Below are 22251 nucleotides of genomic sequence, written 5' to 3' on the forward strand. Positions count from 1 at the left end.
AGTCCAGGGCTTCATCAACTCTTGCCTGGATTATTGTAGTAGTTGCTTAATTAATTTTCTTGTTTTTGTTCTCACCTCTCTCTAATCCATCCTCCACATAACTCCCAAAATAATCTCCCTGATAGGTTTGACTGTCATCCCTCCATCCCAAATGCCTTTGTGGTAAGATACAAGAGCCTTGATCTAACATGTAAAGCCTCTATAGTCAGGCTCAAGCTGAGATTCCCAGTTAGTTCCCATGAGTTTTCATGAACTCTGAAGTTCATTCAAATCCTATTTGGCCTGCCATCTCCCCACCTCCATGCCTTTGTATGGTTGACATTTGATTCAACAAATTAGAATGTACTCTTTCCCACACATCATCTTTTTCAGAAGTCTCATCTTTCCACTTTATTCATTCCATTCTATTTAATCAACATGCATTTATTAAGCTGATGAAAAGAAAGAAAGAAAGAAAGAAAGGAAGGAAGGAAGGAAGGAAGGAAGGAAGGAAGGAAGGAAGGAAGGAAGGAAGGAAGGAAGAAAGGAAGAAGGAAAACAGTGCCTGCCCTCAAGGGGCTTATATTCTTCTAGTTCAATTCTGATAGCTAGATGACTGGTTAGATTGATAGAGTATCTGTGAAGTGCTTACTATGTGCTAGGCTTTTGGAAATACAAATATGAGTTAAAAAAAAGAGACAATGCTTGCACTCAAGGAGGTTCCCTTCTAAGAGGGATGAGAACAGGGAAAAGGGAGTTTGGAAAGGAGAGAGAGGATAGATTGTGGGAGTGAGGCAGCTGGTGTGGAGGTGGATAAGTCTGAAGAGGAATAGTGGACCTGGGAGTGAAGTGAATTTGCTCGGGTACCCTTGGGAAAATAGGGTCTGAACCAGAGACTCACCAGTCAGGAGAGAAGCAGTTCAGGTAATGTTTCCTCTATGAACCCTTCCCCAGCTTTCCTATTGTTACAAATTACTTGCCTTTGCACACATAATTTTTAGTTTTTATCTAATTTTTAAAACAAACATCTTAACTGCTTTCCTTCCTAAAAAAAGAAACTTTGTAACCAAAGTTCATAGTCCATCCAAACAAATTTCTGAATTGGCCACATCCAGATAATGTATTTCAGTCTCTCTCTGAGTCCACCATTCCCCATCAGTCAGTGGGCATCATGCTTCATCATCATCCCTCTGGGTATGTGTGTGTCACAGTCTCCCAGTACAAAGCGAGTTTCCCAAGAATGAGGACGACTTCATTTTTCTTTGTCTTGCCAGGCCCTAGCCCTGTGACTTACAAGGAGAAGGTGCTTAATATTTCTTGAAGGAAACCTTTGGGTCTATTTCTTCACAGTGACAAAATACCTAGGCATAGGCACTTGGCAACAAAGGCAAAAGGAGGCAAAGCTGTGCCCATGCCAAGTTATATGTGCCTGTCCTCAAGGCTGCTGTTTCCAGCAGCTCCAGAGAGAAAGAGAAACCTTTGGCAGAACAAAATTGGCCAAATAATGTTTCCAAGTGAATAGGGAGAGCCATTTTCTTTGAAGTAAACTTTTAGGGCAGAGCAAGAAAAACAAAACCATCTTTTAAGTATGTCCTTTTCATTGCTGCTTACTTAAAAACTGGAATCGTCAGTGAGGAAATGGACACACGGTTGAGCCAGGCATTTACTGTCCATCATGGGCTGAGCTGAGGAGCAATGTTAGGAGACAGGATTCTCATTGTTGAGGAGTTTCTAATCTAACATTTTTCAGGTTCTATTATCTGAGCTAAGTGGTAACATGCTGGGCTTGGAGTCAGGAAGACTTCTATTCCCAAATTCAAATTTGGCCTCAGACACTGATTAGCTATGTGACCCTGGGCAAGCCACTTCACCCTGTTTGCCTCAGTTTCCTCATCTGTAAAGGGAGCCGGAGAAGGAAATGGCAAACCACTCCAATATCTTTGCCAAGAAAACCCCAAATGGAGTTACGAAGAATTAGACACAACTGGAATGATTGAGCAACAACAACAGATTATTTTAACAGTGTTTAACATTATTCATTACCCTAAAGAAAAGACAATTTATTTAAACATATAAAAAAGAGGTTTTATAAAATGATGTGTGTGTACGTGTGTGTATCATGAATCCCTTGGGCCCTTTCAATGCTTAGGTGAAAGTTATGGACCCATTTCTCAGAAACATGTTTATAAATGCATATAAAATAATATACAGGATGACAAAGGAATCCAGTTAGATTGAAAATATGGTTATCTACATAGAGATATAAAAAACTTTAAAACAGTGGTTCCCAAACTTTTTTGGCCTACTGCCCCCTTTCCAGAAAAAATATTATTTAGCCCCCTGGAAATTAATTTTTTAAAAATTTTAATAGCAATTAATAGGAAAGATAAATGCACCTATGGCCATCACCGCTTCCATGGATTGCTGCAGCATCCACCAGGGGTGGTAGTGCCCACTTTGGGAATCATCACTTTAAAACCTCACTGTAAGAGCTACTCCTAAAAGGGTTAATTAGCCCAAATCTCTTAAACTAAAAGTGTTTTTCACAATTACTTAATCCATTCAGATTTAATAACCATGTTCTCGTGGATGATCATTACAAAGTTATGGCTGGCCCAGCTTCAGACCAGTCCTGGCCACTTTTATCAGGCACATTTTGAAGTCAAAGTGATTTAAAAATGAATTCTAAATGATACTGTTAAAAGAGAATATGACCTTCGGTCAGTGAGGGCCTCTGGGAAATTAAGAGGTGGCAGTATAGATTCCCTCTGTGTTTAAGGCATGAGTTAGGATGAGATGGATGTTTGGATTTCTTTGAGGATCATCATGACCCAATTGTCCCGTTAGCATTTTGGTTAAAAGTGGGGAGGAATATGGGGGCAGCTGGGTGGCTCATTGTCTAAAGAGCCAGGCCTAAAGATAGGAGATCCAGGGTTCAAATTTGGCCTCAGACACTTCCTACCTTTGCAACCCTGAGCAAGTCACTTAGCCCCATTGCCCAGCCCTTACCACTCTTTTATCTGGGAACCAGTCCATAGTATTGGTTCTAAGATGGAAGGTAAAGTTTTATTTTGAAAAGTGGGGAAAAGAATATGACTTTGTGGGGAAATATGTCTGGGAATCAGAGCCATCAACACAGAACCTTCTTTGGATAAATCACTTTTTTCTCTCTTTTCTCTGGCTTCCTTGCCAATCTCAGTCCGGGGATCTACCTCATGGCTATTGCCTGGAATAACTGATACAATCAAGGATTTTGAAACCGTTCAGTGAAAAGTGAATGACTGAAGCTTGTTAGAAAATTGGCATCAAAAATGTTTTCTAATTTGTTCTAGTTTGAACAGATGAAAATTCCTCAACAGCTCCTCGTGAGGCATCCTCGACTTCTCATCTCCTCACCTGGACTGCAGGCATATGAATAGCAGTCAAAGAAACTGGGCATGTTTAGCCTGGAGAAGAGAAGACCTGGGGGATGTGATCCATGTTTTCATTCCCCAGACTGTTGCCAAAGGGGCCCAGGACACAAATATGGTTTTGATACCATCTCTGGTGCATTTACCCTCATCCCACAGTAGAACTCTCTTCTTCCTCTCGGAGCCATCATTTATATCTCCAGGGGATGATAGAGCCTCAATCTAGAACCAGACACAATTTCAGTCTAGTACAAGTTTATTTTATGGCTGAGGAAATTGGGGCTCAAAGAGTTTATGAATTGCTTAAGGCCACACAGGCACTATCAGAGGTGAGATATCAGTCATAAAAACAAATAGTTTCTCAGGTCTAGAAATAGGAGGTCCTGGGTTCAATTCTGGCCTCAGACACTTTCTAGCTGTGAGACTCTGAGCAAGTCACTTAACCCCAGTTCCTTAGACTTTATCATTCTTTTGCCATGGACATTAGAATCAATTCTAAGACAGAAGATGAGTTTTATAAAAATAATTTATTTAAAATAGTGATTAGTGATGCCAAGAGATGCATTCAAGACAAGAACCCCCATCCAGTATGGTCCAAAGTAACCATCTTTTTCTTGGAGTGAACCTTTCCCCCCCATTGCTACCTGTCTCTGACCTCTGTCTTTCTTTCAGTTCATTTCAGTGAACATCTATTAAGATGCAGGCACTGACGACATAGAGTCATAAAGCAGTTCCTGTCCCCCTGGAGCTTTCATCCTACCATGGATATCCAATGTGTAGACCAAATAAATACAAAGTATATACAACACCGGCATGAACTAGTTTTGGTAGAGGGATGAAGAACACAGACAGCTGCAAGTAGTGGGAATAGGAAAGTCCTCATGAAGGAAGGGGTGCTCAGTAGCTAGGGATTCTGAGAGGTGACAGTAATGAGGAAAGGTACCCTCTTATAGGTGTGGGGAATACTGTCTGGGCAAGGGCAAAGAGATGGAAGATATTTAAAGAGACTAACAAATAGGCCAGATTGCCTAGAACATAGAGTGCGTGATGGGGAATAAGTCTGGACTAAGGCTGGGAAGCTAAGCTAAAGCCAGGGTGGGAGAGGTTTAAAATGCAACTAGAGGAGATTGTATTTTATCCCATGGAAGTGATTTGAGGAAGACTTGTGTTAGGAAGACCAGTTTGACAACTATGCAGAAGCTACTGGAAAGGTCTAAGGAGGGGATGTTTGTTCCAATTTGGGCATTTTTCTGCTCCCATGAAGGTGTCTTTCCAGTACAATCTTCCAAGGAGTATATCTCCCTGGTCCTAAAGTCCTAAGAGAATGTGACTGATCCATTAAGAGGCTCCTGACATACCCACAGCCTTCCATCTCTCCATCCATCTCTTTAACTTCAGTCTGTTTTCCTCCCTCTTTGACAATAAAAGTATTGATCATGGTGACATGCCATCTAATTCCCCACTGCATTCCATAGGCAGTGCCATAGTATTCTCCTTATTATATCTTTTGTCCTTCTTAACAAAGAGGACCAGTGACATTCCCAAGTGATGTCTTGTCTTAAAAGGGAATTGGATTTCAGCAAGGAAGAGTGATGCAAAGTTGTCAGCCTCACTCTCCTGGTCATCTAAGTCCAGTGGCAAGACAAAAGCCAGGCCATCAGAATGCAGTGGATGACCTTGGCGTCTTTGGTGTCTGACCGAGCTTTAAGCACTCCCCAGCCCCTGCTTCAGCTGCCTTTTCTTTTATAGTTCTGTATACCCGACTGATTATCCAGCCACCTTCTTATTCTCTGTGAGATGCTTTTGGTTTCCATGGCCTTTCCTGTTGCCTTAGCAACCGTTGCTTCCTGGCGAGCCAAGGCAAGGACCTTTTGCTTCTTCGGTGCCTTGAAGGCCTCTTGTGTCAGCTTCTTTGGGGCCAGACAGAGAGCAGCTCTCATTTTCTCTCTTGCCTTGTTTGGAGCATTGCTGTGACAACTCTTGATCATTCATAGCTTGCTTACAGCCCTGGAGGTAGAAACAGAAGAAACTCAACATTGAGAGAGAAGATTTTATTCACTGTCCTAACCTTCTTTAATTTGGAGGAGTTTTCTGGTGGTTTCTCTTTGTTAGAGATTAATTTGTGCTTGCTTCAGTGTTAATTTAAGGATTTTTAAGGCAGCAAACTTGCTTACTAATCATCACTATGAATACTTAGAGAATGTTTTCTTTGAAGGTTTCCTGTAAGTTTAACCAAAGGGCTCTCCAGAGGCCTACTCATGGTGTGGAGATGATCCTGGGTTCCTGTGGGGTAGGATAGGGTCTAAAAGTTGGAATGATTTCAAGTACTGACCTGATGATAAATTGTGGGGTTAAAATTTTTTTTTTATTGATTAAGAAAAATTTTCCATGGTTACATGATTCATGTTCTTTCCCTCCCCTCCTCCCACCCCCCTCAGATTGCCAGTGAGCAATTCCACTGGGTTTTATATGTGTCATTGATCAAGACCTATTTCCATATTGTTAACAATTGCACTAGGGTGATCATTTAGAGTCTACATCTCCAATCATATCCCCATCAACCCATGTGATCAAGCAGCTGTTTTTCTTCTGTGTTTCTGCTCCCACAGTTCTTTCTCTGGATGTGGGGTTTTTTGATACCAAGCACCAACATCACTAAGTTTGGAGAGGCTTATCACCAAGTAGATCATGGGCTAGAGCAACTGCCCAAGTCTATCTACTAAGATGGATCTGTGCCAGTGGAGGCAGGACCCACCATTTTCAAACCACAGTTTCTGAAAGTATTAGGTGTAATTTAAGTGTTGGAATATACCAATACTTTTCTTTCCTTGCCCTATGACTTCAATATTGTTGAATCTAATAATCTGACACTACTTTAATTTTCAGTACTCATCGATTGACTTGGATCAGACATTATTCCAGCCCTTCCCATCAGAGATTGTATTTCAGAACTATGCTGCCTGCGAAGTCTATGAAGTACCATTGATTCTTAGGAATAACGACAAAGTAAGTCCTCTCACTTAGTCAGCTCAATCTTTCTAGCACATTTAATGAGCTATGAAACCAGGTCCAATCTTTATCTTTGGATGGTCCAGGAAAAACTTCTGAGAAACATATGCTTTGATTAGTACGAAGGCAGGGGGATCTAGCAAGTCGTTTAAACTTACAATTTAAAACCTTAACTATGACATTTGGAGTTGGATTTTTTTCTTTATAACTATGGAGCAATAGTGAATAGAATTTACGTAAAATGCAAATTGGAGAATATTTGTATTTCCTTTACTGAAAGTTTGACAGATCATGGAGTAAGTACTAGTAAGACTCTGTTAAGATTAAGCCCAATGTTGTTTATTATAATAAAAAACATTTCTGTCCTTTTTTCTATATTGAATATGTTATTCCTACATCTCTTACTGTTTTAGATATTAAATATTTATATATTTTAGATATATTCCTTATGCTGTTTTAAAGATTCTAAAACTTTTGTCTATGCACGGGGACTCTAAACCTAGTATCTATAAACTTATTTTTTAAAATAGTAATTGAATTTCAATATATTGGTTTCCTTTGTAATTGTATACATTTTATTTTATGCTTTTAAAAATAAGATTCTGAGAAAGGGACCATAGACTTTACCAGACTGTCCAAGGAGGTCAGGCACAAAAGTGGTTAAGAGGTCCCAATCTCTAGCCAGGCAAAGAAGGCTTCTCTGTACTGCCAGGTTTCTATGTCCTGGGGTTTAGCTTAGCCTTTACCTTTTCTTTGCTTTTCAGAAAGGCACTTTCTTCTCAAGCCTTACTTTGTCTTCCTCAGAGTCAAATTAGACAGAATTTCAAAGGAAAATATTAAATGTCCCTGGGCTCCGCATGACACCTGGCAGAAAAACTACAAAGAATAGAACAAGGTCATTGGGAAGAACAAGGAAGTGTGAAAAGTAATGAGTGAAAAAAAAAACATTGCAGAGATGCAAAGTTTAGGTGTCGAGGCAGAGAGGACCATTTATAAAATGCTAAGAGCAATGTGGGAGGAGATAAGGAATTTATATATAAGGAGAAGAGAGAACAAAATGAAGACTACACAAAAAGCCAAGATCATTGAGAAGATTTGCAGACAAATCTGGTGCAATAAGTCATTAAAGGAGTCAGTGAGGCCTCTCAGAGATCAATGGGGTAATTTAGTGGCGGAAAAGGTAGACTCTGCAGAAAAGGGTAGATTTAATTCTTTGCTGCAGTGTTAGCAAGGGAAGATAATGGTCTAAAACTAAAAGAGCCACTTAGAGAGGAAAAAGATACCTCCAGGAGCACAGGGTCACATTTATGAGTGGTAGTTAATGCTATAAAGTACAAATTAAATTCTCATCCTTCCAATGAGATATCTCCCTTTTGAGTTTGCCAACTATTTCAGCTTTTGTTACGTAAGCATGTGACTTAATAATCGTTTGTCTATATCTCTATCCATCCATTATCAATTATCTATCTATCTATCTATCTATCTATCTATCTATCCATCCATATTTCTGTCTGTTGTTTTTTTTCACCTCAAACAAATTTGTACTGCCTCAAATATCCTAAGATATTTGAAAACCTAGTGAAAAGAGTTAACACCAATTCAATTTATTGATTCTAATTGAGAATTAGGAGTCTCAGGTCCCAGCCCCACCTCTTAATAGCTATATGACCTTGTGGCAATTCTTCCTCTATTTGGACCTTCATTCTCTTTGCTGAGAAATGCAAAGGTTGCACTACATGATCTATGACCCAGTCTAGCTATATTAGTCTGTGGTTCTAGGAATAAATGGGTATGTAGTCCCTTAAAGATCTTTATCCCAACTCCCATTCTCACTGATGGTTCTTAGATCTAGCTCCCCTTTCTTCAGAGTCCTATGCATGCCAGTGAGGAGCTGAAGATGAGCTTGAGCCCTCACTGATAGACTTGTCCCAAAGATTTGGTTGAGAATCATTTTAGGCAGTCAATCTTAATTAGATTTTAGAGAGGTTATTTACCAAGGTGGTGTAAGTAAGAACAATAGGTATAAAATGTGCTCCTCCAAAGTCTGTGATACTCTCTTCCACAAATGCATACACCCTGGGGAATGTGGGTGCCAATTTAAAGAGCACACATGGCAAAGGACTCATTCACCGTGTTTTTTAGCTGGAAGTCCTTTTCTCCTCTTCATGGGGTACCTAAGAAATTTTTCTTAGCATTGTGTGCTTTCTTTATTAGACTCCTTGTAGAGTTAGGAGTCCACATATGGTCTGTCCTTGGCTCCCAGGGTAGACCCTACTATTAGCTGATATGGGGATGGTGCTAGAATACCAGTAGGCAGATGGGAAGTCCAACCAGTGGAAAATCCAACATTTTCTGAATCCTTTGATTCAAAGACCTACTCTGGTTGGGGGTAGAAAGAGGGAAAGAGACCTGGCCAAGGGAAAAGCTAAATCCTTTCCTCTTTTCTCTCTCACCTTGGTGGCTCTTCTTTGATATTTTATTGGAAAGTAATACTTACTCCAACCTCTGGAATGCCTCTGCTTCTAAATTAGCTTGATGTTTTTTAGATAACCCTTAGAATGCGATCATGTTTACATGACCTCTATAAATCCTCCTTCCACTGTAATATAATTTTAGTACCATCAGGTACTTATAGCATTTAGTTTAAAGCCTGCCATCTGAGTGATTGCTTAGGCATTTTATCACTTATTCTAAATGGCATAGTGTGGTTTGATTAAGTCAATAGATCAGCCCCACCCTTATAGCTGCAAGTACAGTAAAGGTGAAGAATTCCAGGCAACTTGACTTCAGATGGACTGTGTTGCATGATCTTTGAAGCTTTTCATTTTTTGTATTTTATCTGATCACATTCCCATAATTTTCAAAATACTATGAATTAAAAGAGTTCAAACTTCGAAAGGCAAAAAATCTAGGTCAAATCCTTCCTTTGACCAGTTATGAGAAACTCTACTTTGATGCTATTGGTGTTGGCCACTGTCTTTTTAAAGGATAGTAATCTCTAAGTAATTTGGTTAAGAGCACTTCTCCTTTACTTTGACATCAGTCTTCTTGTGCTGGTTCCAAAGTGGTGTTTTGTAAGAGTATGAGTTTGCTGAGGGAGGATACTGTTTCATTTTGGTCTCCACAACTTCAGTACTTAGCACAATGTCTGCCAGAATTTCATCCCATGGATAGTAATTCCCATACTTCAAAAGAAATATAGTTAAGTTTAGCTGGGCTAGTGTTGGGATTGTGACACAAGCCTAACAATTATACCTTCTATTCCTAAGATTCTCTTACTGTAAAAGAAAATAGTCAATGATGGATATGATTTGGAGACCTGACCCTTTGGAGATATAATTTCTTCTAACACCTGTCCCAAGAATTTGTGAATGAGTCATACCTAGTATCAACTAGAAACCAATGGAATAAGATTAAAGCTTTAAAGATTGACCTGAACAACTTCATTCACCATATTCAGAGAACTATTGACTTTTAGAGCTGGAAGAGGTCTTAGAGTTCATTTTTATCACCCTTTCATCATTTTACCAATGAGAAAAATGGATGCTCAGAGACATCAAACCAGTTGTTTGAGGGACACACAAATGGTAAGTGATAATGTCAAGACTGGAAACTCACCTGGTAAGTGATTGAGCCAAGACTAAGAGGATCTTCTAAATTTAGCATATGCTCATTCCTTTTCAAACCTCATTTTCCATTCATCTTCTCATATTTTTTAGGGATGCTCTATTTGTCTATAATTGTTCATGTTTCCCCTACAGATTCCAAGACTGGTGAAAATTGTTGAGGAAAGTTCCCCTTATTTTAAAGTCATCAGCCCCAATGATATTTGTAATAAAGTCGCACCGGGGGTGCCATCTACATTCCGGGTCCTTTTCACTCCAGAAGAGAACAAGGTAACTTGTGCCAATTATTTAAGAAACTGGTATCTCTGTGATCAGGTCATTCCTACTTAGTAGAACTGAAAGGAAGAACTGAAATGGTTAACTTTTATAGGGTTCTTTAATGTTTTCAAAATGCTTTAAATATATTGCTGCTTTTGGTCCTTAAAACAACCTTGTGACCTGGGTGCTATCATCTCCATTTTGCAAGTAAAGAAACCAAAGCTCACACAAATTAGGTGACTTGACTAAAGTCACATAGCTAATATGTTTTTCAGGTAGCATTTGAACTCAAGTCCTCCTGAGTCCAAGTTCAACATGCTATCCACTGTCCCATCTAACTGCCTTTAAAATAAAGCAATGTAATTTTATAAAAGACTATTTTCCTAAGGAAAGAAGCTTTGACAACTTATCTTCAAGGCCTAAATTTAAGTGGGTTGTAAGTTCTTTGTTTGAGCATCATTTTATAGACTGTAAATTGCCAGATATGTTTTGCTATTTACTTTGGGAAGACTAACCTCATTCATATTACACAGAATCATGGTCTAGAAGTAGTGAGCATGAACTTTTATGTTCTAGACCAAGAAAATATTGACTGTCAGGCTGGTATAATAGAAAGAAAACTGCAGTAGGAGATAGACACTAGGTTTTAGTCCTGGCTTTATGCACTCTGCAAGTTTGGGCAAATCACTTCACATTCCATGGCTTCACTTCTTCAGCTTTAAGATGTCTTACTTAAAGGCATTGAGAGAGAGACTAGAGAATCATTTAGCATCTCTTCCAGTGCCAAGCTCTCTGACTCTATAAGATACCCTGTCCCAAGCACATTGCCACCATTATTATTATTAAAGAACATTTATTAAACTCCTATATGTGCCTATTATGAAGGCAGCATGGGGTTGAGGGTAGGATGCTGGAATTGGAATCAAGTAGACTCATCTTCAAATCTAATCTTTGACATTCACCAGCTGTGAGACACTTGGCAAGTCATTTAACCTTTTTATACCTTAGGTAACTCTCTGGGACTCAAGTATTAAGTTATCCATGAGTCTGCATTGGTGGAAAGAGAATTCTAAAAGTTTCTTTTGCTGACAGAAGCACAGATCCTTTGCCTATTACTATAGTTGGTGCCAATGGAAGATCTAATGCTTGTAGTAATGTAGTTTATGCTTGTACACTACTTTAAGATTTAAAAAAAATGTTTTCCCCAAATCTCTGTCAGGTTGGCAGTACAAGTATTATCATCCTCATTATGCAGAGGATGAAATTGAGGTTCAGACTGATTAAAGTGCTTTCTCAGAGTCACACAGTTTAGAAATGTTGGAACCAGTATTTCCACGTCTTTGGACTCCAAGGTCTTTTTCATTGCCATTTCATGAGTAGATCTCAAACAAGTTTTGAGATGGAGCTCCACCTTCTCTACTGGGTTGAGATGGCCCTGGGTCCCCAAAGCAGATGGGCATGTTTCCTGCTGTTCTCCAAGGACTTCAGCCATCTCTGATGAAAAGTTTCAGAGCAAGTTAACAACGTGGTCCCTTTTGTCCCTGGGCTTTATGACCTATACTGATAAAAATTTAAACTATAAAGTCATAGTATAATATAAGAATAAGTAATACAAAGGTAAAAATAAGGTAAACCAATGAATAAAAACCTATCACAGTAGGTTTTTTGTTTGATGCTAAACATATTTTTTTGCCTTCTCCAATATCATATTCCAAGCTCTCAACTCCTTTATAGTATTTATTGATAAATCTTTTGTGATCTTGACTGTGGTTCCTTAGTTCTTGAAATCTTTCTGGAAAAATACTTATTTTTTCTTTAACTTGAAAGCTTTAGATTTTAGCTGTAATGTTCCTTGGGAGATTTTATTTTGGATTTTTTTTCAGGTGGAGACCAGAAAATTTGTTCTATTTTTACTTTGCCCTCTGGTCCTAAAAGATCTAGGCAGGTTTTTAAAAATGATTTCTTGAAATTTGATGTCTGGGCTCTTTTTTTTTGGTCATGGCTTTCAATGTTGCTTTAAAAAATAAGTTTTTATTGATGCCATTTAAAAAGATAATTTCCTGCACTCTCCCTCAGTGTATCCTTCCCACCTCCCAAACAGCTATCTTATAAAACAAAACTATTTTTAAAGATTGGAAAAAAGAGGAAAAAATCAGAGTAAAAAATCGGGATAACTGATTAATAAATCAGAAAAAATCAGAAAATATGTGCAATATGCTATATTCATAGTCCAATGATTCTTAAATTCTCTCTCCTTGGTGTTTTCTATAAGTTGTTTTTGATATGAGACACTTTAAATTTTCAATTTTTTCAGTCTTTTGAAGTTTAATATTTCTTTTTGTCTTATGAAGTTATTGGCTTGTATTTGGTCCATTCTAATTTTCAAGTCTATCATTTGGGTAAGCTTTGTGTCTTTTGTGCTAAGCTATTATTTCTCTTTCCAATTCCTTTTTTCCTAGCTCTCAGTTTTTAATTTTTTCCTTTAGCTTTCATTTAATTTATATAATAATTTGAAAACTCTTTAATAAACTCTTGCTTCACCTCTTCTAGTTCTAGTTGAACTTGTAGCCAAGCTGTCTTTTGTTTTTAGGGCTTTGCTTTTAGATATTTTGGAGTTATTCTCTTCTTCTAAATTTATGTCTTGAGTTTCTCTGTCACCATTATAGCACCTTATGTTGGGATACTTAATTTGTTTAGCCATTCCTTTAGCCTACTCCCTGATTTTGGACTTAATGTTAGGACCAGGATCTACACACTTCTGGATGGCATGTCTGGGCTATGCTTTTATTCCCTTGGATTCTGTTCTTGATTTTTCAGGATATTAATAATTGTGTTATTCCAGGATCTCAGGGATAGTTCAGGTTGGGAACCTCCAAGCTTTCAGTGTTCCCAAAGCAACTTGATTCTAGACAAAGTCTGATCATTATCCCCACTGTACTTCCGACCCCATATCCCTGATTTGATCTTTGCAAGATCCTGACCTGAGTCTGGATCTGAGAAACATACTTGTGGCCTTGCCCCTGGTTGAAATGTCAGTAGACTGCTGTTGGAATCAGCCACTATTAGCCAGTTAGAATAGGTCTGCCTGTCTTGTTTATTCCACTGCTGGCTTTATATGAGGCTGGGACCAGAAATGAAGGTACCTCACTCCACTTGTGCCTTATTTCCTTCTAGGATCAGAGCCACATAGTTGTTACTTATGTCTATACTTGATCTTTTCTTATTACGCAGCCTAGGGCTCACAACTGCTTATCCCTCTGAAATGTCATCCATTCATCCAGATCCCCATCTCAATCCACCTTGGATTTGAGACCCAAGACTGCATCATGAGAAACAGTGCTGCCAATTGGCATCTGTTCCTTCTACATATATAAGATCAAGCCTCTCTCTGTAGATCTTGGATCTCTTCTTGCTTTGGGACATGGTAACCATGTCCTGGTTATGTCCTTGTCTTGGAAAGGACATTTACCTGTTCTTTGTTAGATCCTGTCCCCACTTTCCATAGACCTTTCTGTCTCCCTATGCTGCCCTAGGCTAGAAAAAAATTACTCAAAAATGATCTTTTTTCTTGGATTTCACAACCAGAACTTGTCCTGGGATTTTTGTGGAGTAATCATTGGGGAAGCTTGGCTATACTCCTTGTCACTGTGCTATTTTTCTTGGTTCTTGTTTTCTCTGTGCACTTTAAAAATTGGCTCTTCTCTTTTTATTGTGGGAGCCATCATCATTATTACTTCACCTTCTCCCCATCATCCTCATATTACCTTCTCTATTAACTACCATTACTCTTAACTCCCCATTTCCTGGTTGAGTTTACTGTATTTCTACATCTGCCTCTTTTTTTTCTGTATAAATATGCCTATATTGGGTCTCCTTTTTTGAGTTCAGATATGAGTGAAGTTCCCCTGCTATCCATTCCTTCCTCCATGCTTTTAAAATGTTTCTTCTCATGTTCCTTAATAATGAGAAATAGCAAATTTTTATCTACTTCTTCCTTTCTACACTACATATTCTTTTTTCCTACTTTTTCTTTCTCTTCTTAAAATGTTCAGAACAAAATGTATAAAATCTATCTCAGATCCTCTATGTTTTTTTTAACTTCCTCAATATTCTTTGAAGACATTCAGGTTTCTGAAAAAGCTTTGCTTCTAAGTTATTGTTGTTAAATTCTTTCTGTCATGTCTGACTATTTGTGATCCCATTTGAGATCTTCTTGGCAAAGGTACTGGATGTGTTTACCATTTTTTCTCTAGCTAATTTTATAGATGAGGAAACTGAGGCAAATAGGATGAAGTGACTTGTCCAGGGTCACCCAGTTGGGAAATGTCTGAGGCCAGATTTTAACTCAATAAGATTAGTCTTGCTGACTCTAGACCCAGCTCTATCTCTGTCTACAGTATCTCAGTCATCTTTCTTCTAATATAGCTTCTTATTAGTTATCCTCTACTTTTAAAATATTCTTTAAGATTTAAGCATACTCATGGGCTGGGGCTCATGTGCCAGAGTTTGTAGGTAGCCATTTTCATATTTGTGATTGGTCTTTTGAGCAACTTGTCTTTGGCACATATATAGCCTTAGACATAAGTATCCCCTTGTTTTGGGAGAGGGATGCCAAGGAAACTGTGTGGTTAAGAGGACAAAACAATGGATTTGGATCAGAGGACCTGGCTTTGAATGTTGACTGCTATTTAGTACCTGTATGGCCTTGGGCAATTCATTTATCTACCCTGGGTCTGAGTTCCTCACATATAAAGTGAAAAAGTTGAAATTGATGACCTTTGAGGTCTCTTTTTGCTCAGTGTCTATGATTTGGTGATGTGTTGGCTCTTGTAATTATCCTAGAGATGCTATGGAGTCAATGGCATTGGGAGATGGGACTTCTGCTCAGGCTGGGTACTGATAATCATCTTGAGAATGACCTTTAGAGAAGCTCTTTTTATCTTAGTGGAGGAAAGGGAGAGGGAGGTAATGATGCCTGGAGCAAAAGTGACAAGGGAAAACTCAGCCTGTTGAACTTTAGGCTCTACTTAGGTTGCACTAAGGTTATGCATAGCTATACAGAAAAGAATATTATCAACATGCAAACAAAAAAGAATGCCACTAAGATTTTTTTTTTGCTTAGGAAAGAGTCTGCCATCCTTTTTTATTTAAAAAAGAAATGGGATTCAGACTTGAAGTTTCAGTAAACAATAAGCCAAATTAGTATTAGTAATAATAACAGTAATCATTATTAACTTGTCAAGAAAGGGCAGAGGAACAAGTATTGTTCCTTCCCATTTTGGTACCACAAAAAAGATAAATATATTGGAACCAATGTTTATTCCTTTCTCCTCCTCTTCCCTTTCCTCCTATTGAGGAGTGAGGAGATAAACTATAGGGAAGAAGAAAGAGGTTAAGTGACTTGCCCAGAGTCACACAGCAAGTAAACGTTTGGCTTGGATTTGAACTCAGATCTTCCTAACTCCTGGATGGTACTCTATGTCCTGTGCCGCCCAGCTGGCTCTGAATAGCCTGGTTCCTTCCAGGACCTCCATTTGAAGTAGGGTGCACAGGCCATCCAGGTCTTTGTTCCTCTCCAGCCTGTACTTCTGATTCGCTTAGACTTTCTATAGTGTTCCTTCTTTTTTGATGTTGTCTTTTTCAGTTAAAGTGTAAGATCCTTAAGAGCAAAGATTGTCTTTCTTTCAGCTTGTATTTGTATACCTGGTGCTTAGCTCAGCACTTGGCACATGGTAAGTACTTATTAAATGTTCATTGACTTGATTTGACTTTATTGTCAATTCAGTGATTATTGAACAGGTTTGTCAAAAGTGCTGTAATATTTACAGTGCTTTCATTGATTTGTGCAAAGCCTTTGGCTTTGGGCCACATTTTTGGTTTAGCCATACACTTTAAATATAGAAAATAGATTCCACATGGGAAATCATTCTCTAAGACATGTTACTGACAAAATAATGCCAAGAACAATTGATATAAAATGGAGCAGCCACAGAGGAGACCCTTAAGGCCGGCATTGTTTCTCCTAGCCCTAACCCCATAATCATCACTCCTGAACAGAACAGAGTATGACTTTCAAGTTAAGAAGGGAGTTGTATCAAAATAAATTTTTGTGGAGAAAAAAACTCCAAGCTCAAGGAATGCTCAGTAACTGAGGAATGGCTGAATAAGTTGTGGCTGATGAATGTGACGATCTCCTGTGGTGCTGTAAGAGAGGAGGAAATAGAGGATTTGCAAGAGACATGGAAAGGTTTATATGAACTGCTTCAGGGTGAAGGGAGCAGAGCCAGGAGAACCATTTATATGATCACAACAGTATTATAAAAATGGACAGTTTTTGAAGACTTTTATACTCTGATAAAGAATGAGAAGAGAACAACCAGGAGAATAATTCCTACAGTAATAACAACAGGGTCAAAACAAACAATTTTGAAAGCTGTAAGAACCATGATCAGTGCAGGGATCACCCTTGATTCAGGACCCAGGTCATTGCCTCTAGACGTTATAGAAAAGATTGTCTATCTGTAGGGAGCCTGAACTCGATGATCAATGCGGTTTATTTCCTGAAATGGTAGAAACTGTACATTGTTTTCACTGCTGAATGTAAAATGAAGTACCTAGTGGATATCTAGAAGACACAATCTGCTTTGTAGAATTCTACTCAGAAGCTTCCTATTCTTTATAAAGTAACGTATATGACTGTCTACCTCCAGAGAATGAACTGAGAAGTGGAAAACAAAAGCCACAATCTCTATATATGTATCTGTTTGTGAGAGGCTGAATAAATAAATAAAAACTAACATCTGACTGATTTCTATACTACAAATAGAAGCCTCTAAATATCTTTGAGAATTCAACAAATAAATTGTATTATACTGCAGTATCATAACATATGTAAATGTTGCCCACAACTACCTGCACATATCATTAATCTTTAAGAACAAAGTTTTTAATAGATGCAACCATACAGAATGTTCTGACTTCAAACTATGCAAGATGAAGGGCTCTCAAGGTATAAACACTGACTAGAAAGAATCAAAATCATGGGAACAGGAGAAACACATATCATCCCCAACGTCCTGTCTGCTGCTTGTTGTTCATTTCAAAAAGGATCACAGGGTGATGATTTGACATAAGCCCGAATTGAATTCAAGTGAGGCAGATTTGCATAAAGTTGTTGGCCTCATCTCTCTGTCTCTCTCTGTCTCTGTCTCTTTCTCTGTCTCTGTCTCCAGGAGCAAGACAGAAGTTAAGATGACAGGTATTACAGGACGCAATGGATGACTTTGGTGTTTTTGAGATCTGATCAAGCTCTAAGCACCCAATAGTGCCTGCTTCAGCCATCTTCTTGGCTGTTGGAACAAATTTTCCTCATCCACTCATTTTCCCAGGGGAAGCCTTTACATACTTGGCGTAAATATCGTCCTAACTCGCTGATGAGTTTGAGACTTGTTGGTTACCCTCCACCTGGTTTAACCCATCTAGAATTTTCCTGAAGATACTTCCAGTGAGCCTCCAGAGGATGAACTTAAATCCTCATATTTTTATTCAACTGTAAAAAGCATTATTTTTATCTACCTGAAGAGACATAAAAGAATAGTGATGGGATAACAACTTGTCCCAGGTCTTTTTCTATCTGAACTTCATAAAAACCATAAGCTCAGTAAGAATACAGTAATAATGGATTTATCCATTACTTAGTTTCACTTCCACATGTAGAAATGAACCTATCAGCCGGACTTTGAGCTGCAAGGATGGCCACAAAAGTTAAAATAAGTCATCGACTGGTGAAAAAAGCCACACAGAGCAGCTGTTGTCTCTTTTTCTTCTGATGAGAGAATATCTTTTTTGGTAGAGGTTAAGATTTCAAGAATTCTTTAAATGACCAAAAGGGAAGGTTCATGGAGCCCTAGGATGGGAACATACCATGTATAGTTGGCAACATGAAGAAAGTTCCAGAGCTAGAAGGGTAGGATCCTCTGTTCCCAAAGGTTTGCTTGGGAAAAGTAGCGGGATTTAAATAGACATTAGAGGCTGAGGATAGAAGGCCATCTTATATGGAAGTGAATCTGGTAAGAGACCTCACTCTGAGTCCAGGGACTAGAAAGAATAAGGTTGCCATAAGTCACTAAGTGGTGCCACAGTGCCCAGAGCACTGGACCTGGAGTTGGGAAGACCAGAGTTCAAATGTGGTCTCAGACACTTGCTAGCAATGAGACATGGGCAAGTCATTTTGTCTCTATCTGCCTCAGTTTTATCAACTTTAAAATGAGAATAATAACAGCACCTACTTCTCGGGTTGTTGAGGACCAAGTGAGGTAATGTTTGTGAAGAGCCTAACACAGTTAAGTGCTTCACTATGGAGGGAGAGGTAAAAGGTAGAATGAAAAAGCATTTATTAAATGTCTACTATGTACCAGACATTTAAAAATGCTTTTTCATTCTACCTTCCTCCCTATAGTTTAGTTACAAGGACAATCACTTGGACTAAGAATAAAGAATCATAGATTTAGAGCTTCAGATTGAGCTAGCTCAATTAGCTAGCAAGATAACTTGGATTAAAATAGAGAGAGGAATTGGAGATGGTGAATGGACATCTTCCCAGCTTTGCCCTCCTAAACTCTAAAGATACAGAAAAAGTATACATTGACCTGTTGTCTTTGGTCAAAGTCTATTGTCCCAGAAAGTAAGAAGGAAGGGATAACCCTTTTTTTTGGCACGGCAATTAGTAGTTGTGGTGCTTATAAAATGAATAAGCACTGTGTTAACAATACCATCCCTACTCCAGCATTCCTCAATATTTTGTGGCATAAATATTTTGTGCTAAGCGTGTCTAGACTTATAATTCCAAATTGAACATATCAGTACCAAGATAGATGAGCATAGCTACATAAATAGGGTTGTGTTATATTTTTAAAACAAAATTATCATTCTTTTCTCTAAGGAACTGTATATGTGACCTCCCTATGAAATGATAGGCACCTGGGACCCAATTAGATATTCAGAATTATTCACTGCATGTTCCTAAAAGAAAGTAATTGTGAGTTTCATAGCTTGCAAGTCAGTGTGCTGAATTTAAGCAATGAGATCTTCTTTCATTATCTCTTGTGATAGAGAAAACATGCCTTCTGTTGGATAAGCATATTTCCATCATGCCAGGTTAAGAACCCTCTAGACAATTTTTTCTGCATAATTACATAGTAAATAAATAGCTGAAATGCATCTTAGTTATATTGGCACTGACTTCATGAATATGAAAAGTTAATCTTTCCACTGGGGACCATTTCCAGTGAGTAACTCTAGCTGCTACTTTGTTTACATGGTTCTGTTTTGTGGTTCTTTGTGGAATGATGGGCATTTTTATTCTATCATGAAATTCTTTGTGCCTGTATAGTACACATCTACTGGGAAACGTTTACTTTTAAAATAAACTAATTGAAATTTTCATGTATTATTAATCTTTTCAGATTTATAAAAGCTTCCAAAGGCTGTAAAGTCCCATTTCTGGGATATGAATAGTTGCGGGGAAAGGTGCCAGGGGAAATGTAAATCTAGTTTTGGGTGAACTAAAAAACCTCAGTCTCATGGGACACTGTTGGAGCATATTTTGTATGAAAACGAATATCTTGGTCTTAGAGTCCAAATGTGTAATTTACAGGGTGCATTTCATTAAGGATGGACTTTCTTTGTTGTTGCATTTTTTTTGTGTGTGTGTGTATACCTTCAATCCCATATCCTGTCTTGCTAATAATAATGGATGTTCGTTCCAACAAACATTTTAAAGAGCCTATTATAAGACATTCTTCTAGGTGCTAGGAATACAAAGGCAAAAATAGCTCATGACAATAATGATAACAAAAGTAATAATATTAATGATGATACATAGAAAAAGGAAACTATTGACTGATCATATGAAATACATGAACTTGGAGTTACTTTTTTTCAATAATGATGATGGATCAAGGGTGCTCTGCCCCATCATCCCAGAGATACGCATGCTCCGTCTGGCCCTCAGGATTTCAGGGTCCTGGGAGGAAGGTTGTTGTTGTTGTTGTTGTTTTTCTGTTTCACTATTAGCTCAAGCCCTCTAGGCTTTGTTCCCTTCTTTCCTGGTAGCCAAAGAATAACACTCTTGTTCTGTTACAAAGGGATATTTACTTCAAAGATATACTGATAACAAAAACACAAACACTATTCTTTCCAAAACTTGAGGGAGTATGGAGACACACTCATCATGTAATTTCTATATAGCATTGGCCCCTTCGAAGTTCATGGCATGACTACTGTGTAAGATTTAATTTCAGCTACTGGTGGGAAGAGTCCTAAGGGTTATTCTTGCTTCTCTGGGCACTGAAGCCGAACTGATTGACAAATCCAGACTCTGGAACACTGGGGCACTTGGGTGCCCTTCTGATCTTTTGAAACTCATAGGAGGCTTTAATCCCTTCACTTAGAATGGAAAAGAGCAAATGTGGAGGCCCATTTCCCCAAGGCCTATTTCTCAGGGTCACACAGTCTCAGAGGTAAGAAGGTCTCTCATTAGCTAACTCAAGAATGACCAACAATGTCAGGTGAATGCTGACTTGGACCTTTTGAAGATTCCCCCCTCCCCCAAACCCTACTCCCAACTGCATGTGGTCCATAGATTGGAACCTGCTACATAGTACCCACCAGTGCTTGGCCATCTATGTTCCATATCATTAAGATGATTCTTTGAAAAGCATCCTCCTTAGCTTTTCCATGTGAGGAGATGCTGTCCCAGGTGCCTGTTAAAATAGGATCATAGATTAGACCTGGAACAGACAAGAGGTCTTCTCACCCACTCTCAACCCATTTTATAGAGGAAGAAACCGAGAACCAAAGAAGTAAAATGATGTCCCCATGATCACATAGAATTCCAACCCAGGACCCTCTTCCAACAACTCTATTCTGGGTGACTGGTAGATTTGTGTATGCATATGTTCACATTTTCTCATTTAATCTTTCTTGTAACCAACTATACATTTGTGAAACAGTGGACCATGGCCGAGGGTGCAGTTTTGAGCTGCACTAGAGGATAACAGAAATACAATTTGATCCACATTGATTTTAGGAAAAATAAAGTAAAACATTTTCAGAAAGCATCACTTTCTCTGTAAATGCCCAAACTAGTGGAAATAGATAAATTTTCCCTTTATCCCCTGCTGATCTTTGCTCGCCCCCATCCTCATTTACCCACCCCACATCTGGAGGATGAGATATGTAAATTGCAGCATGCCACAACTTAATAAGCCAGTCCCCTTTCAATTGGATTTTCTACACCCACATTATATTAGGATGTCCAAGATGATAATACAATTTACAAAATTTTCTGTCATCAACTAATTCAGCTTCATGGGGATTTAAATTGTCCACAGTACTAAATACCCAGATAACAGGTGCAATAAATTCTCACTGCCTTTTCTTGTCTCTTCTTTCAAAGATTAGCTTGAAGATTAAGTGTAATATTATTAATTTGATAATCCTTGTGCAAATATGATACACTGTGGAAATGTGATAGTTAATATTTAGACCACACCACATAAATCAGAAATCTTTTTTAAAACAAAGTTCAGAGTTGGAATCCTCTTTAAATTTGTATTTTAATATGAATTATTATTGAAAAATGCCTTGCTTTCATAGTAAATTAACTTGTCCCAAATTATAAAAAGCTTATCATGGTAGGACTGAGTCTAGGATTTAGGACTTCTGTTGGAGCTTCATCCTTTTTTTTTCTCTTGTTACTTCTAAAAAATTAGCTAGTTACATTCAAATTCTTAGGTATCTAATCCATTTTCTCTTTATGATCACATTGATTCTCACTGAATCAGTTAATCCCTTTAAGCTATATATGCAGCCCTAATATTTCCTCATCCCTCCCAACCTCTCTGAAGTATTTGACACTGTCCAATAACCCTCCTTCTAGATACTTCCTTCTCCTTTGGGTTCCATGT

At 38.3% G+C, this 22251-nt stretch overlaps 1 protein-coding gene across 1 annotated transcript in view; it reads left to right on the plus strand.

Annotated features, from left to right (window-relative positions):
* Positions 1-22251, plus strand: part of HYDIN (HYDIN axonemal central pair apparatus protein) — a 417120-nt gene that overhangs the window by 5101 nt on the left and 389768 nt on the right. The window contains exons 3-4 of the mRNA XM_044659361.1: positions 6276-6395; positions 10160-10294. Coding sequence (XP_044515296.1) covers positions 6276-6395; positions 10160-10294 — 255 coding nt within the window. The remainder of the gene's footprint in view (positions 1-6275; positions 6396-10159; positions 10295-22251) is intronic.

Source organism: Gracilinanus agilis, chromosome 2 (genome assembly GCF_016433145.1).
Source record: "Gracilinanus agilis isolate LMUSP501 chromosome 2, AgileGrace, whole genome shotgun sequence".
Taxonomy (NCBI): domain Eukaryota; kingdom Metazoa; phylum Chordata; class Mammalia; order Didelphimorphia; family Didelphidae; genus Gracilinanus; species Gracilinanus agilis.